The following is a 17,989-nucleotide window of genomic DNA, read 5'->3' on the forward strand; positions in this document are numbered from 1 at the left end:
TACTGACGCGTTTCCGCGGTTAAAACAACATTCGTTCTTATGTTCACTCATGTTTATTTGATGCTATAAATGAACTAGAAAGAAGAGATGATCGGATCGCGAGCAGCTTTAACTGATGCTCTAGTCTACAGCAATCTGTCACGACACATTAATGAGCCACAAAAACGGTATTTATTGTTTAAATTTCTTTTAAAAAAATGACGAAATTTGAGAGGTGAGACTTTGTTTAATATGTTTAATATCAAAAGTAAACGAAAAGTAACCTGGTCTGTCCTGTCTGTCAGTCTCCTCTCTGCTCCGCGATGTATTTTCACGGCGTGCGTCTGAGAGCGGCGTATAGCTTGTCGGACATAGCGCGGGTCTTTGCGAAGGGTCAATTGAGTCACTTTAACTAAGGAATTTAAATGTGGCCTTAGATTTACTACAAAAAGTGGTAAGTGTTCTTCTAGTAAGTCAAAATGATAATGATCTGTGCAATTGGTTGTAGGAAAAATGGCTCAAATTTGCTTCATGTCTCTAGGAAACATTCATAACACTCATGCATTTCTTATGCTCCCATCATACTTGATTCATAACAGCATTTCTTCACAAACTTGTATAGCCAGATCATTATTGTGATTAACTGGGAGTGTGTGTTACTGTTCTCTGTTAGTGGCATGATGAGTGTTTGTCAGCCTTTCAGGGACAGAAACACAATAGAGCCGCAGCACTGAGCAGTCTTCGCCTTCATTAGATGGATCAATAATCTGCTGTCAGAGGAGAACACAACAACACCAACCCCAGAGAAACACACACACACACACACAGAGAAGACAACAGTCTCGATACAGAGGAAAAATCACGTTTTCTTGGAATAATAAGCAGTATTAGCATCACTAACTGTTTCTCACGACTCATTTTATAAGGATCTGAGAGTATTTAAGATTTAGGCCTGGTTTCACAGACAGGGCTTAGATTAAGCCTTAGTTTATCTTAGACATTTAAGTAGCTTTTATAAACGTGCCTTAGACAAAAACGTGGTGTGCATTTTGAGACAAAACAACAGCCCTGATGAATTTTAAGATATGTTTTCAGTGCAAGTTGCTATCAGTTAAAACAACTCAAACATGCATGTTCGTGTGGGAAACCGGGGTGTGAGTTTTAAACTTTTAGTTCGATATTTAATAATGGTGGAAATCAATTATAAAAGTAGTAAAAAAAAAGGAATGCGCTGTCGAATGTCAAATGAAAATCCAGCCATGATGGGACACAAAACTACCTCAAGTTAAAGAAGGACTTGTGTAGCCTGTGGTCTCTTTTATTTTTATTTAATGCTCATAATCTTCGGTGACACATTGTCAGCCTTTTGCTAAAATGATAATGTGTTTCAACATGCCAGTGTTTGAAATGTTTTCACTACAGTAAGTGCACTGAACCTGAGAGTCTCCGGTGTGAACGGCTTCACTAGTCTGCCCTCTGGTGGCAAATGCATGTGGACCGATTGCATGGCATAATTAAGAAGCATAATGCATGGACATATAACTTTATTTTCAGGCTTTTTCCAATATAAACTCGGCACACACAACTCAGATTGATTCAATTACGTTGAAAGAAATGCAATCATTTCTATAGGTGCTTCAATTTTGAGTGTTGTGGTAGATTTTTCCCTAAACCTAACTACGTCCTGTAATATTTATACACTAGTGCGTCAACTCATCAATGTCGACTAGGTGCTCTAATCCTATACTCTGTAATGACTGAGATAAATCAGACACAATTATTTGTTATGGTTAACAAATAATATTTTAAACTTACTCTGGGATCTGTGGTCCCAACAATGGTCGTTGGTTACCATGACTACGATCAAATAAGTTTTATTGCTTAAAAATGTGATCACAGACAGAGAAAACAGAAACAGACTTTAAAACAAACTTTGCTGCATTAATCATAGACAAACTGATCTATAAGTGAACATGCATCCCAGAAAATTGAGTGAATGATTTACTGTTTTGTGTAGCATCTTTTAATTTTTAGTTTTGATACTGTGTATTTTATGATAGAACCAACAGTCAATGTAACCTCACCTATACCATGTTTGGTCTCTATAAATTGGTATTTTGAAGATCGAAATAATAGTGTACATGATATGTCGGCAATATATTATCAGCAACCAGCACATGCAAAAGAGCACGCTTAAAACAAAGACTCACAAATCCTCCCAACAGAGGAATCTCCTGCTTAGAAATCCCCCTTTTCTGATTGGTTGAGCCAACCCTGAAAGGTGGGACCTTTCTCTGGCTTTAAATGGCCACAACACAAGCTCTTACATTTCGCTCTTATATTAAAATTTCTCAAGAAGAAGCAAGGCCGGAGGATCTCAGACATGATCCATTGAGAATCCCACCAGTAAACACGAGTACAACAGTTCTTATACAATAGAGACAACAAAAAAGATCATTGTGACTAACATGTCTTTGAATACTGAATGAAACAATTTTATAATAAACTATTAGTGTAATTCGAATACATTTCTAATGAGCTGTTCTTGAAGTACAATAAAATCAAGCTACAAATATATATTGATAACACTTTACAATACGGGTGCACTAATATGCATTAATTCACTGATAATCATGAGTTAATATATAACTTAGGAAGAACTAAACCATTAGTTAATGATTATTGCATCAGCAACTAATAATAGATTAAGTAATACATAAATTACTATTAATTCAATGCGTCATTGTGTATTAATTCCTTAATAACATAGCCTATTTTATTAACTAATAGTGTAAATTAATGTGTTAATTACCACAATTAGTCTAAGCTATGCAATTCAACTTCCAGTTTTCTGCTTAAATTAATCATTAGCTAATGATTTGCAAAGGTATCATTATGTTATGACTTTACTTGATGGGGCACATCATTATTAACTAGTCATTTAGTAATTGTAGTAATTTGCACATGAATTTGCACTAACAATGAAGTAATTAATCATATATTAATACATATTAGTGTACCTGTCATATTTTCTGGAAGTTGAAATACAAAGCTTTGCCTCATTCTGGTAATTAACATATTAATTAAAACTATTAGTTAAAAAAAATGAGTTATACTAAAATTAATCCACAATTACATATTTAATTAATAACAATTAATGTATGAACTAAGACATTAACTTTACAGACTCCTAATGTGGTAATCATTAATGAATAGCTTAGATATTCATTAGTTACACATTAATTCAGTTTTATTTGTGCATTAGTGCACCCGTATTGTATTTAATAAATATGAAAGTATATTTTAAATGAGCTGTAAAGAAATACACTTAAGTGGTTCCATCTAATTTAATATATTAATTATATTGCAAATGGCTTAAAATTGATTTTAAGCATATCTTGAAATACACCTAATATACCTAAAGTTGTTTCAGAATAATACATTCAATATGCACTTATACACTTGTAATTTAAATATTATTTAAGAACGTCCAAAAAAAGCACAATTTAAACATATTTCCTTTTCACCTCTCGGTGTTCGCGATCGATCATCTGTAAGGGTGTTTTCCTCTAAGCTGCTTGAACAGTGACGGTCTTGAATCCACGGAGAACGGTGGACGGATTGGTCAACTCTAAACTAGCGTGAAGCATCTTGACTCCCGTCATCGTGGGAATGAAACGGATGGCCCTCCTCATGGTTTCTCGAGGCTGGATCGTAAGCCTGAGATATAAAGAACAGGACATTTCAAAATCACTATTACTACAGTTAGATATTTACTCACAAACAATAAGGATTCATCTTAAATCTACAATAATTATGTTGCATTTTATATTAACATAATCATTATGTTAAACGTAAACAAACTTGCATTTAAAGCATCATTTTGATCCTGGCTTTAATTTACATTTAAGATTAACTTTAATTCTGCAGCTCAACTACTAAGTCTCAGAGATTATATTGTATAATGGGGTAAATCTGTAGGTTTAACACACAAGATTAACGTTCACTAAAGTTTCTGTGTTATGCATGTGATTACACAATACACAGTGAGAAACTGATGTAATAAAGTGCTTCAGAAATGCAGGCTGACAAGTGTGTACTGACCCTTTAACACACACGGCTGCAGTGAAACTGATGTCAGAGATAAACAAGATAAAAATGTCAAAGATGTCAGGAACAACCCCACCCTCTATACAGATAATAATGTATGAACGCGACTGTTAGACGCCCTTCAGAGTCAGGTATGTGCGCTAAATATACCATGGGAATCTTGTGTGTGTGTGCTAAATTAAAACACCAAAGTTATTATACAGTGAATGTTACCACTGTTAAATCAAAATGGGATCTTTTTTAAACAGTGGAAGGATATTTCTGCCCTTCTGTTTACTTTTTAAATGATTATTTTATTATTTATCTAAGAAAAGTCACTATTCTATCAGTTTGTACAGTTTTGTTCGAGCATCAGCCCAACACACTGTATCAAGTATCAACCAATGGTGCGTGTTTGGGGCGGAGCTATCTTTTTGTCTGACCAATGGCAAAGAAACCTATCCGAAAACAGTAATTTTACTGAATTACATGGTTATTTTTGTGCATTCATTTGGTGATCGATCGCTCTAAAAACTAAAAAAATGAAACACTTCATGTACCTCGTCTGAACCTTCTCCTCCAGGAGTCCTGAACCCACTACGATGAGGTCACCGCTCACGGCAACGCTGAACGGGTTGGTAAAGGATATCGTGGCAACTTGCTGTGTGTTAATGATGACCGAGTGCTCGTTTTGAATCTGGAAAAAAACAGAAAAATTCAATTGCTGTATTACTTCTGATTTCAGTTGTGCCAAAAATCTAAACAATATCCTTTTTTATAATATCCTATGATCTTGGAGTGATGCAAAAACAACCTGAAACCTTTAATTTAGTCACAAAACAAAGATTGTGCTGTTTCTTAATGTCAACATGTGCTGTTTTGTCCATGAAAGGTTTAATATATATATATATATATATATATATATATATATGAGATGCACTATATATCGGCCACTATATAAGTATCGGCCGATATGTCAATTTTTAGTGTTACCGTTTTCGCCCCAATAAGAAAAGTCGGCCAATATATTAAAGCCGATAAACACTGGATTATTTCCTTCAGCTGAGACTCTTCAGATGTGCACTGTTCACCATGATGGTTCTGAATTGCTTAAAAAATTATTGGAAACACTAAAAGGCTAAATATCGGCTACATAATTATGATGTCATATCATAATTGTGTGCTTGGGACATGGATTTAATGTTGAGAATTTTGTTTTTGTAATCAGGCTCTCAAAAATTATATAAAAATGTAGATTTATTGACCAATAATACTGGTTATCGGCTTACAAGAATTATCGGTTTCGGCCACTGATATGAACAATTTGACCAAAACCGATAATTATTTATATTTGTATGTCGATATATATATATATATATATATATGAAGAGAAATTTTTTTTTGATGATTTTTATCAAACTTGTATATTTATATTCAGTAATTTCACTTAAATAACAATTAATAGGTAATTATAATTGCCATTTAAGTGAAATCACTGAACTTAAATATACAAGCTTGATAAAAAAAATTATCATTCTAGAAGAAAATTTCAAATGGCAATTAGAGGCTTTTGCATCTGAACTCTTCATATATATATATATATATATATATATATATATATATGAAGACAGATGCAACAGCCTTTAAGTCCATCTAAAGTTTTCTCTGTGTGTGTGTATATATATACATATATATTTATATGATGTCTCTGATGGGCCACCGTTACCTGTATATTGAGGTGAGGGCTGCTGATGTTAAACTCTTCTGAAGCCAGCACTCTCTCCTGAGAATTCACATCCTCTATAACCACCGACAGGTTAACCAAGCAATCCTCCATCGCCTCGTTCAGCATGTTGAAGGAGATCTCATGTTTTACAGTCACAGCTGGTGGAGAACAACAGACAGGGATCATGACGAGTTGATTGCGCAATTCCTAATCAATCATTTCAATAGTCAAAATCATATCCAATAATATCCAGATGGGCGTAGAAATGTGTTTTACATATGCTATCTGTGTTCAGAAAGGAATCCTAGTTCACTGCAGTGTCTACTATTTTTTTAAAGGCCATATTATGCCCTTTTACAAAGTTTTGATTTTGTTTTTGGGCTCGACTAGAAAAGGTTTTCACGCCTGGATGATTGTTGCAGCTGTTTTCTACAGAACTGCTTTATAGATTAAATGAACTAAATTGATAATTGAAGATCTGTACAATGGAACTGATTCAACACTTAACTGAACAATGGCACTATTTCTTTTAAGAGATGCTTCACAGCCGAAATGAACTTTGATGATCAAAAATAAAAATGTATAAGTATTTAATAATAAAAATAATGTATCTTTTATCACTGTAAAGCTGCTTTGAAAATATCTCTATCATATAAAGCGCTATATAAATAAACATAACTCTTCCCAGTCTGTCAGTAACGCTCTGTTCACTTCCTGTCTCTATGAAGCCCCTCCTCCTGAAAAGCACACTGTGCTCTGATTGGTCGGCTGGATCAGTGTGTTGTGATTGGTCGAGCGTTTCGAGTGTGTTTGGGATGTCCCGCTCTCACCATAACCACCAGTTTAACACACTACTAACTCAACCAGGCCCCGCCCCTTTATTCTGCGTATGAATTATTATAATGAGGAATATTGTGACGTGTTCAAACTCAAGACTACAATGGAGGCGTTTCAGGAGTTCACAAACACTCAGCAACATTACACACTAAAGAAAGATCAACATGAACAAAAGCATCATAGGTCCTATTTAAAAAAAAAAAGTATGTAGTGTAGTGTGCATTCCATGAAAAACGTGTCACATGAATTTAGTCACATGATGCATGCGAGTGCCGTCCAGTTAAATTAAAAATAAGAAAGGTTGGGGTTTTCTCAATTTCAAATGTAATTTTGTAAATTATTACTGTTATTTTAATCGTGATATTACATTTTTGTCAAATCACCCAGCCCTACATCAGAGTAACTGTGGAAAACAACTACTCCTAAGTACTTTAATATGGTTGCAGAATTCTTACTTTCACGCGGGCCGATCTTCATATCATCATGAGCCTCCCAGAAGGTTCCAGTGGGATTACGGTTGAACTCTTTGTTCTGAGCGTTCACGTGTTTCCTCAGGAGTTTCGGCATTGCTTCGTTGTTAGTGATTATGACGTTGAAAGAAAGGTTTTCTCCGACCACAGGGGCTTTCAGAAGCTGGAGAGAAACTCTAACGCCCTGAGGAGCTGCATGAAGAGACATGAAGAATCACTCAAACAATCACAGAGCATTATTAATGTGGGAAGAAAAACCAAATGCTGAAACGTACCTCTTCCATTAGCACCTTCACCACTTCGGGCTGGAAGAGAGTATAGTTTTAAATGAAGATGGATAACAACAAATATTTAAATAGTAAAAAATTTATAAATAAATATCTATTAAATATAACCCACTTGATTGTAAAATATTTCATACATTTTAAAAATGGGGGAAGAACAAAACTAAAAAAGTGAAACTACAGCTGCAGTTTTAGTTTTCTATTCAGACAGGAAAAAGCATGCATTGACTACAACATAACCAGTTATTAATATTTAGTTGGTTCTCTCTTGTTTGTGCATGTGTTTATTTCTTTGACAGCCTGGCCAAAACTTATGTCTGCAGAGTTTGGCATGTTTCATTGTGTTCTTATCCCCAAAAAACGATGGACTTCAAGCACAACAATGCAATATATGCTAACAAAATCTTTAACGAATTTGTATTCCAATTTAAATAAACGACTGCCAATTTTAGACTCGACATCACTTGGACACTTTTGTATTATTATTAATTGTGAATACTTTTGTATATATATATATATATATATATATATATATATATATATATTAGGGGTGTCAAGCGATTTATCGCAATTAATCGCATCCAAAATAAAAGTCACTGTGTATAATTATTTTGTATATATGTAAATACACACAATGCATGTATATTTAAGAAAAAATATTATTTATATATAAAATATTCATATTTATATATAATATAAATTATATAAAAATCTATATACAGTATATACATGAAAATATTTTTATATTTATATATATAAAATAATTATACACAGTGCACCCACATATATTATGTAAACACAAACTTTTATTTTGGATGCGATTAATCGTTTGACAGCCCTAATATATATATATATATATATATATATATATATATATATATAGCATTTATTTCTTTTTCTCTTGGTGTGAGCATACACGATTGTATTCAGAGAGTAAGAAATACTTTTCTCATCTTGACATCTCATATTAATGCCCTGAAGAACTGCATGAAAAGACATGAAACATCACTTGTTATATTAAACAATCAAAAGAGCATTATTAACGTGGGAAGAAAAGCCAAATACTAAAACGTAGCCTACCGAAATTTCTAGGAGTATCTCCACCACCTCGAACTGGAAGAGAATATTACAGAAAATATAATCAATAATAAATATCTAAATAAAAATATCACCAAAATTGTGTACATATAAAACATTAAAATATGAAGATATATATATATATATATATATTTTTTTTTTATCTTGGTGTGAGCATAATTGTATTCAGAGGGTAATAAATACTCATCATGATATCTGGCAATATGTAAAAAAATATATATATATTTTATATATAAATATATGCATTTTTTCTTTGTTTATCTCTCGTTAAAAAGCATAAAAATCGCTAAAAATATTATTTTGCAATGATGAAAAACTGTTTAACAGTCTAACTCCACAATTCTTCACAGTTCAGTCTTTGTAATATGTTTTAGGAATCCATTTCTAACATAAATAATGTGTTTAAAATTTTTTGGGGGGACTTTTAAACTAGACTTTGATTGATGTTGAGTTTATTTTAAAATATTTCCTCAAAGTCATCATCCATTCTTATATTTTGCTGATATGAATTACATCTTAAAAAAATCCTCATCTTAAAAAATAGAAATATCAAATGACTTACCGTCACTGCTGAACGATCTTCTATCTAAATGAGAAAGAAATCAGTTGTTGTTGTTTTTTGTATAAAAATCTATTGAACACATTTCTTATTGTTTCTCAGTGTTTCTCTCACCCTCAGTTTTGTATTCTGACGTGACGTCCTGCATGAGCATGGCTCCGGGGCGTTTGGTGCAGATCAGGGCTCCGACTGAGTCTTTGTCAACGCTGGTCGCTAATATCCTCCCATCTTTGATGATCATTCTCCGCACATCTGCATTGACTTCTGCGTAAACGAAGGGTACGTCGTACGGCGCGCTCACCTTCTGCTCATGAACGGCTTTCACAGCCGCAGGACCACAGCGGTACGTTCCTGTGACAGATTCAGATCAGCTTTTAGCATCGACAGCATCATAAAACATGCTCTTATCTGCATTCAGGGATATAAAAGCATTATATGCATTAGCATTGACCAACCGGCGCTCATCTCTTGTGGCGTGGGGTCAAGAACCTGCCAGCCGTCATAACCTCCATCCAGATCAGGCCTCTTCATCCAACTCTCCACCCACACATGGAAGTTCCTGAAGAAGCCCAAACACTGTTTACTCACATTTTGTCAGATTAAAAATGCAATGAATTTCTCCTTTCAACCGCAAACAATTCAGGTTTATTTGTAAAGGTACTGAATATTAATATGGAGCACAGCTTAAAAACTTTTAAAGAAACACACACAAAAAATAAGTACATAACCGTTTGAAAGTTCAAGGTCAGTGAGATTTTTTTTTTTTTTTGAAATAAATTAATAATTTTATTCAGCAAGAATGCATTAAATTGATCGAAAGTGACAATAAAGACCTTTATAATGTTAGAAAAGATTTCTATTGGAAATAAATGTTTTATTCAGCAAGAATGCATTAAATTGATCAAAAGTGACAATAAAGACCTTTATACTGTTAGAAAAGATTTTACAAATAAAATTTGCTATTAATCAAATACAAATTTGATATTACAAATAAATGTTGTTATCTTGAACGTTTTTTATTCATTACGGTTGAAGAAAATCACAGTTTTCACAAAAATATAAAGCATCAAATCCTCATATTAGAGTGATTTCTGAAGGATCACGTGAAGCTAAAGATTGGAGTAATGATGCTGAAAATTCAGCTTTGATCACAGGAATAAATTACATTTTAAAACATAATCAAATAGAAAACGGTTATTTATAATTGTAATAATATTTCACTCTTTTTACTGCATTTTTGATCAAATAAATGCAGCCATGGTGATCAGAAGAGACTTTAAAAAACATTTATAAATCTTTCTGACCCCAGATTTTTGAGCGGTAGTGAATATTTTAGCAACATTACTATGACAAGAGGACCTTTTTGCTTTCACAGTGTAACTCACCAGACACTATCCCGACCGATGGACAGCTTTTCCCCCATCTCTGAGTAATACTCCTCAATCACCATGTTCATGTTTGTGTCGTGAGCCGAGTTGAAGTTGGTGATCACTCGAGTTGGAATGCCGAGGACTCTCATCACTGTTACACAAACACATGCATTTTATATATTGATCATCAACAGCACTAATTCAATTACCAAATGACCCAAACACAGATTATTTTACTCCATACAAAGCCATTGGCAGTATAAATCACCATTCATTTTCACTGCATGAAAAAGAGCAGCTTGAACTTTCTTCAAAACATCTCTTTTTGTGTTTCACAGAAAATAACAGCATACAGGTTTATACGATTTTTTGGTAAATTAAAACTGTAAAGGACTTACAGATGCACCATTCAAACGTTTTTCTTTTTTTTTTAAAAAGAAGCCTCTAATGATAATCAAGGCAGCATTTATTGATCAAAAATACAGTGATATATTATTGCAATTTAAAACAGATGTTTTCTATGTGAATATATTGTAAAATGTAATTTATTCCTGTGATCAAAGCTGACTTTTACTCCAGTCTTCAGTGTCACATGATTTGCTGCTCAAGAAATATTTCTGATTGTTATCAGTGTTGAAAACACTTCATATTTTTGTGGAAACTGTGACGCATTTGATATACAGAAAGTTCAAAAGAACAGCATTTATTTGAAACGGAAATCTTTTGTAACATTATAAATAGGGCTGTCAAACGATTAATCGCGATTAATCGCATCCAAAATAAAAGTTTGTGTTTACATAATATATGTGGGTGCACTGTGTATAATTATTTTGTGTATATATATATATATGTAAATACACACACATGCATGTATATTTAAGAAAAAAATATTATTTATATATAAAATATTTATATTTACAAATCATATAAATAATATATAAATCTATATACAGTATAAAATATTTCTTAAATATATACAAGCATGTGTGAATTTATTTATAAATAATTATACACAGTGCACCCACATAAATTATGTAAACACAAACTTTTATTTTGGATGCGATTAATCGCGATTAATCGTTTGACACCCCTAATAATAAATGACTGCCACTTTTGATCAATTTAATGCATCCTTGCTAAATAAAAATATTCATTTATTTAAAATAAAAAGATATTAATGGTAGTGTAAGAACTCATATTGGTCGCACCTGTACACATGACAGCAGCGAACACCCAGCACTGTCCGTATTTCACAGGGCTGAAGTGTCTTTCTGCCCACCTCCTGAGAATATCCGCACTTCCGGACCACGTGGAGGGGTTTACACCATCGCTGTACTTTCCTGACCAGTTCCCCATTAACACCCCTTTATCATCCTGACAGTTCACCTGATGAGGACGACAGAGAGACGACATGAGCACATGGAGAGAGAGAGAACGGAGGGCAGAGAAAGAGAGGAGATCCTCCTCACCATAGCTGAGATCACACGGCTGATGTACACTGGACTGCTGCGGTTCTGAAGATCTCTCCTCGTGTCGGCTTGAGATTGAGGACTCAACTCCAGCAACTTCATACAGATGTCCAGTATTCCTTTTTCATACTGAAAATACATGCGCGTCAGGGTGTTAAATCATTGTAATCTTTAGCGGCATCTAGTGGTGAGGTTGTGAAATAAGAAAAATAAGAGATGGTCCTCACTGCGGAACATGAAATTCATGGGGAGGAGTCGGATCCAGATCCAACTCCTCCCACCTTACATACACCTTAACCTACCCAACTCCGCCCCCTGATCCCTAAACCCACCCCTAATCCTACCCATCTCCACCCCTTGGATCGTGATCCGACTCCTCCCCGTGGATCTCATGTTCTGCATTGAGGTGCTACTGGGAAATAATGTCGTCGTCTGAGAACGCAGAGAGTAGCCAGTTAAATAAAAAAATTACGTTCACTTAAAGGGGTGGTGGAATGCCCTTTTCACAAGATGTAAAATAAATCTCTGAAGTCCCCAGAGTGTGTATGTGAAGTTTTAGCTCAAAATACCTCACATATATTTTTATATAGCATGTTAAAGTTGTCACTTTATGAGAGTTAGCAAAAACGCACCGTTTTGTGTCTGTCCCTTTATATGCAAATGAGCTGCAGCTCAGTGGGCGGAGCTTTAAGAGTGAGTGTGTTAGCAGCTCCGATTACCTCACGCAGTCACACGCTAAAATGTCAGAAACTGTTCTCTGTCTTTTATGTTTAAACCGGAGTCAGACAAAGATGGAGAGACTAAGAAGAAGTGACAACATGTAGACGTCTCTGAACGATTAGTTGATGAATTTATGTTGCTGATGTGGATCTTCAATTAGCATATTCTGACAGGATAATCTATAAATCGCTCGTATCGCTCGCACACAGAGTGACTCTCTATTGCATGTGACTCACAAATGTGCTCGACCACAACAGCTCTTCCTCTTCTCCACATGGATTGTGTTCCCGGGGGCGGGGTTTATGTAAATTTTAGGGTTAGTGATGTCACTAACCCAGGAGGAAGCTTGTGTAGTTCCTACCAGCCATTTGCTGTAGTTTCTTTAAAAGCAAATATCTTCCTTTGCTTTGTACTTTGAGCATGTGGTTTATGCTCAAACAGCAACATTACACACTAACTAGTTAGAAAAGTGAAATCATAATCAATCATCCCTTTAATTAATCAGTAAAACGATATGTTGTTGTGATTATTGTTACTTCTTGTTACTAGTTTGCTTTTTCGCACGAAGAACAACATAGTGTTGAAACGCGTTTGTCTATTTAGGGCCACCGTAGAAACATGTCGGGGCATTTCAATGTAAGCGGATCCACGGTGTATAGATAGAAATGGCTCATTATATGCTAATAATTAAGTAAGGTCTTCATACACCACTGAAAACTCAGTTATATTGCCTTTCTGTCAACAGAAATCCTAAATATTACACACTGCACCTTTAATGAGAAGCAGTTTTTCCAGAGATGCCATCAGTCAACAGTCAATCATCTCACCTGACCGAAAGACCAGGGTCTGGAGACGACGTTCCTGGGACTGCCTTTAAACAGCAGGCCGAAGTCATTCATGATGTATTCGTCCCTCAGATCCTCAGACGGCAGGAACACGGAGTCCGCTGCAGAGTAACAGAAGGAGAGCTTGGGATAATGACAACTAATGAAAGCAATAAGCCATGCTTTACAGGGATTTTACCACAGCAAGTTCTATGTGGGCGCCGTCATCTTTAGACTATTGTCTTTGAACTTCCGGTTTCGCGGTCGCTCTGTATATTTCTATGGCATCGATGTCGGAGTAATTAGCTGGTGAAGTGGATTTACTTATTGTAGAGTTAACTAAAGTTGTCATGAGCATTTTAATGTTTATCATAAGCATTGTAAAACAGATTTTTTTCACGAGCAGTTCATTCATCATACCTACGCAAGATCGCTGTCAAAATACAGACCGGAAGTCAAAAGACAACGAGCGCAAAGGTGAAAAGGGGCGGGGCTACTTAAGGTCTATACAGTTCAAAAGTTTGGGGTCAGATTTAATTTTTTACTTTTATTCAGCGAGGACATTAAAAGGATCAGAAGAGACATTAAACATTAATGATGTTACAAAATATTTCTATTTCAAATAAATGCTGTTCTTCTGAACTTTCTATTCATCAAAGAATACTGAAAATGCAGGTTTCCTCAAAAATCTGAAGCTGTTTTCAACACTGATAATAATCATAAATGTTTCTTGAGCAGATAATCATTATAAGAGTGATTTCTGAAGGATCATGTGACACTGAAGAATGGAGTAATGATGCTTTGATCACAGGAATAAATTACATTTTACTATATATTCACATAGAAAACAGCTATTTTAGATTGTAATAATATTTTGACAGTTTTTACTGTATTTTTTTTTAAATCAAGTAAATGCATAAGAGACAAAAATGTTAAAAACTCTTACAGACACCAAACTTATAAACTGTAGTGTATATCAAGTATTATTTTTTAAAATAATTTTCACCATGCAATATAGTTTATTAGCTCACAGTGTGTATATTAACTTTGACCAATCAGATTTTAAAGCAGAAATTATTCATTTATATTCGCTGAATAAGATTGAGTCCTAAAAACATGAATGATTTCTCAAACTACGTGTCTTGTTGAGGAGATACATTTCTAAGCCTATCAAGAGACCAGAATATCATAGTGACTTGAATGCGTTTTTTAGTTATGTTAAACACAAAAGAAGATATTTCGAAGAATGTTAGTAACCGGACATTTTTGGACCCCATTGACTTCCATAGTATCAAAAAACTCTATAGAAGTCAATAGGGACCAGCACCAGTTTAGCAAAATATCTTCTTTTGTGTTCACCAGAAATACTATACGTCCTGCTCACCTTGGCACCAGGGGTTGCAGAGGAGCGTGAACTGTCCCAGCACGTGTGTTTTGATGGTCCCGCGGGTCTCGACTCTCAGGTGAAGTGTATAGACTCCCACAGAGGAAGACGCAGGGCTGAACAGTGATACGGCCTGCGTACGGCCCGCGTTCGGGTCCGGCACGCTCCTCTCCAGAACGGCACTCCATTGAGACAGAGAAGGGTTTCCAGACATGGAGACCGGGATCTCCACAGACTGCGGCCCTGCGGTGAACACAGTGCAGTCGGGTTCAGACTTGAACTCAAAAACAGGCTCTGGAAGTCAAACACTACTCATGCTCTCCATAAAGAAATTTATCAATAACCTTTTAAGACTGACTCAGTATAAGCTCTGAGCTGTTTAGAAATACACTCTAAAAATGCTGGGTTGTTTTAACCCAATTTTGGGTCAAATATGGACAAACCCAGCCATTGGGTTAAATTTTTTAATTACATTTTTAACACGTTTTCAACGTTGTCCATATTTTACCCAAAATTGGGTTAAAACAACCCAGCATTTAGTGTCCTAAATGCAATCTGTCCTAATACTTTGGTTGCACTTTATTTTACAGTGCGTGCAATTTTGTGTACTTATCTTAAAGAAAAAGGACACAATAATTAATATAAGGTAACTACATGGGTTATGGTTAGGTTTACGGGTAGGTTCAGGGTTAGTACCTAGTTATTGCTCTTACTATTATAAGTATAGTATACATGGGGAACAAGACTGTAAAATATAGTGCTAAAAAAACTTTTTTATTTGCATGTTTTGGAATAAACCTAAATGACTTAAAGTCAATATATACATTTTTAACTGATTTCTATATTTTTTATAGAAGGTTAACTTTAACTTTATTATGGGATGAATAAATTACCTCATAAAATAAAATTTATATATATATATATATATGTAGTAGTACACTTTACAAACGCTTTCTTTGCTTTTCAGTTCATGAGCTCAATTGAGCAGGATTCACTCAAAAAACATTTAGGCCTAAATTTAAGATTTATGCATATGGTTTTGATCTATTTGAATTAAACAGTCTTAAACTGAACAAACTAATAAACCTAATGTGATGCATACTTGTTAGTCACACTGAAACAGGTAAGATTTCTTTAATGGTGCTAATAAACTGAATGCGTTTTAAATACACAAAATCCAGGTTTATATGTGTATATATATATATTTATATATATATATATATGAAGAGTTCAGATGCAAAAGCCTCTAAATGCCATTTGAAATTTTCTTCTTTAATGATGATTTTTATCAAACTTGTATATTTAAGTTTAGTAATTTCACTTAAATGGCAATGATAATTGAAATTACTGAACTTAAATATACAAGTTTGATAAAAATCATCATTAAAGAAGAAAATTTAAAATGGCATTTAGAGGCTTTTGCATCTGAACTCTTCATATATATATATATATATATATATATAAATTAAATTGAATTCATTTCACAATGCACAGATCCATGCTGATGCATGCTATTTGGAAAATATGATTAACTGATGAATCATAATGCATAAAGAGTGAGATTAGGCTTTACGTTTATTTCACACACACACACACACACACACACACACACACACACACACACACACACACACACACACACACACACACACACACACACACCTAGAACAATCCGGAAGACCAGTTTGTCCTTCAGTGGATCGAATGGGCGTCCATCATAGCCGATGAGGATGGTGAAGGGCTGTCCTCGTCGCAGCACCAGAGAGCTGGAGCTCAGACCGTCCGTCCGGTGCCGGATCTGGTTCTGGACCTGCTGCAGGTGGACATTTCGAAGCTTCAACTCTGCAGACAAATGAGCAAATTATTTGTGAAGCAGCTGAAAATTGTTGAGATAAAAATAGAAATAATTAAAAAAATAAATAGCTAATTACTGAAAATAAAATGTTTATGTAGATAATATAATTCCTATTTAATAAAATTTAACTTTCAATCATATTTTTCAAAATAAAAATACAACATTGAAGTCCATACAAACATTGAAGGATATTAATAAAACTAATAGCAATTAATCATTTATAAACAACTATATATCTAAAAATTATAGCAGCATAAATCTGATCATGCATAGAAAATATTAAAGCAGCAATTTCTTTAAAAACACAACCATGAATAGCACAATTTTTAAGGTTTAAGAAAATGCCTTGTTAGTAAAACAGTAAAAAATGAATAAATCAGAGTTGAAGCTCACCGTCCATGAGTGCTGCTGTGCTGCCGTTTGCTGTGAGATTCAGCTTCTACGTTTGTTGTGCTTTATATGACATTCCTGCACCCCTCCCTGAGACGTCAGACCACTTTCAAAAGAAGTCACCTGAAAGTTACGCAATCAAAGAGCGCTGTGTGTTTCAGAGGGTGGATGCAGTGTGTGCATTCACACAATGAGACATGCATTTGCATGTAATCACACATCTGCATTTTATTGTGACAAAGGTGAGATTGCAATCTAAAAAATGCTGAGTTGTTTCATCTTAAAGATAAAATGAGTAGTTCACTCCTGTCATTCTTTCTTCAGTCGAAAAGAAATTAAGGTTTTTGATGAAAACATTCCAGGATTTTTCTCCATATAATGGACTTCAATGGGGTCCAAACGGTTCAAGGTCCAAAAGACAGTTTCAGTGCAAACTGCATACTGTTCAAAGGGCTTTAAACGATTCCAGACGATGAATAAGGGTCTTAGCAAGCGAAACGATCGCTCATTTAAAAAAAACAAAAACAAAGTTTAAGTTTTATAAGCTCAAATGCTTGCCTTGCTCTGTTCGTACTCGTTTATCAAAATGAACAAATCTTTTTTTTTGTGTCATTTGGTTCATTCAACGAACGAAATGAACGAATTGACTCGGGAAGAGATTCGTTTATTTTGATGAACGAGTTCGAACGGGAGAGTCACGAACGCGCATCACAGAACAGAGCAAGGCGAGCATTTGAGCTTATAAAACTTAAACTTTGTTATTTATTTATTAAATGAGCGATCGTTTCGCTTGATAAGACCCTTATTCGTCGTCTGGAATCATTTAAAGCCCTTTGAACAGTTTGCACTGAAACTGTCTTTTGGATCTTGAACTGTTTGGTTCCCATTGAAGTCCATTATATGGAGAAAAATCCTGGAATGTTTTCATCAAAAAC

At 34.6% G+C, this 17,989-nt stretch overlaps 1 protein-coding gene across 1 annotated transcript; it reads right to left on the reverse strand.

The window, feature by feature from the left end:
• Window positions 1–1,371: 1,371 nt before the first annotated feature.
• tgm5l (transglutaminase 5, like) lies at window positions 1,372–17,431 on the reverse strand. The gene is made up of 16 exons (XM_039656468.2): window positions 17,058–17,431; window positions 16,472–16,651; window positions 14,810–15,052; window positions 13,429–13,547; window positions 11,882–12,010; window positions 11,621–11,798; window positions 10,428–10,563; window positions 9,498–9,601; window positions 9,157–9,393; window positions 9,046–9,069; window positions 8,466–8,498; window positions 7,377–7,406; window positions 7,087–7,293; window positions 5,795–5,952; window positions 4,629–4,765; window positions 1,372–3,699 (listed from the first exon to the last, which is right to left on the reverse strand). Exons 1-16 carry the CDS (start codon window positions 17,062–17,064, stop codon window positions 3,549–3,551), a joined length of 2,073 nt encoding a protein of 690 aa, XP_039512402.2. The 5' UTR covers window positions 17,065–17,431; the 3' UTR covers window positions 1,372–3,548.
• Window positions 17,432–17,989: the final 558 nt, after the last annotated feature.

The sequence above is a fragment of the Pimephales promelas genome, chromosome 8 (genome assembly GCF_988280905.1).
Source record: "Pimephales promelas chromosome 8, fPimPro1.hap1.1, whole genome shotgun sequence".
In the NCBI taxonomy this organism is placed as follows: Eukaryota; Metazoa; Chordata; class Actinopteri; order Cypriniformes; family Leuciscidae; genus Pimephales; species Pimephales promelas.

What these genes read in the sequence shown, in the direction of transcription:
- tgm5l (XM_039656468.2), bottom strand. An exon ending in AGATACTCCTAGAAATTTCG is followed by an intron (nt 7,407 to 8,465) that starts GTAGGCTACGTT and finishes ACTCTCTTCCAG; the next exon opens with CCCGAAGTGGTGAAGGTGCT. An exon ending in GAGGAGAAGGTTCAGACGAG is followed by an intron (nt 3,700 to 4,628) that starts GTACATGAAGTG and finishes TTTATATCTCAG; the next exon opens with GCTTACGATCCAGCCTCGAG.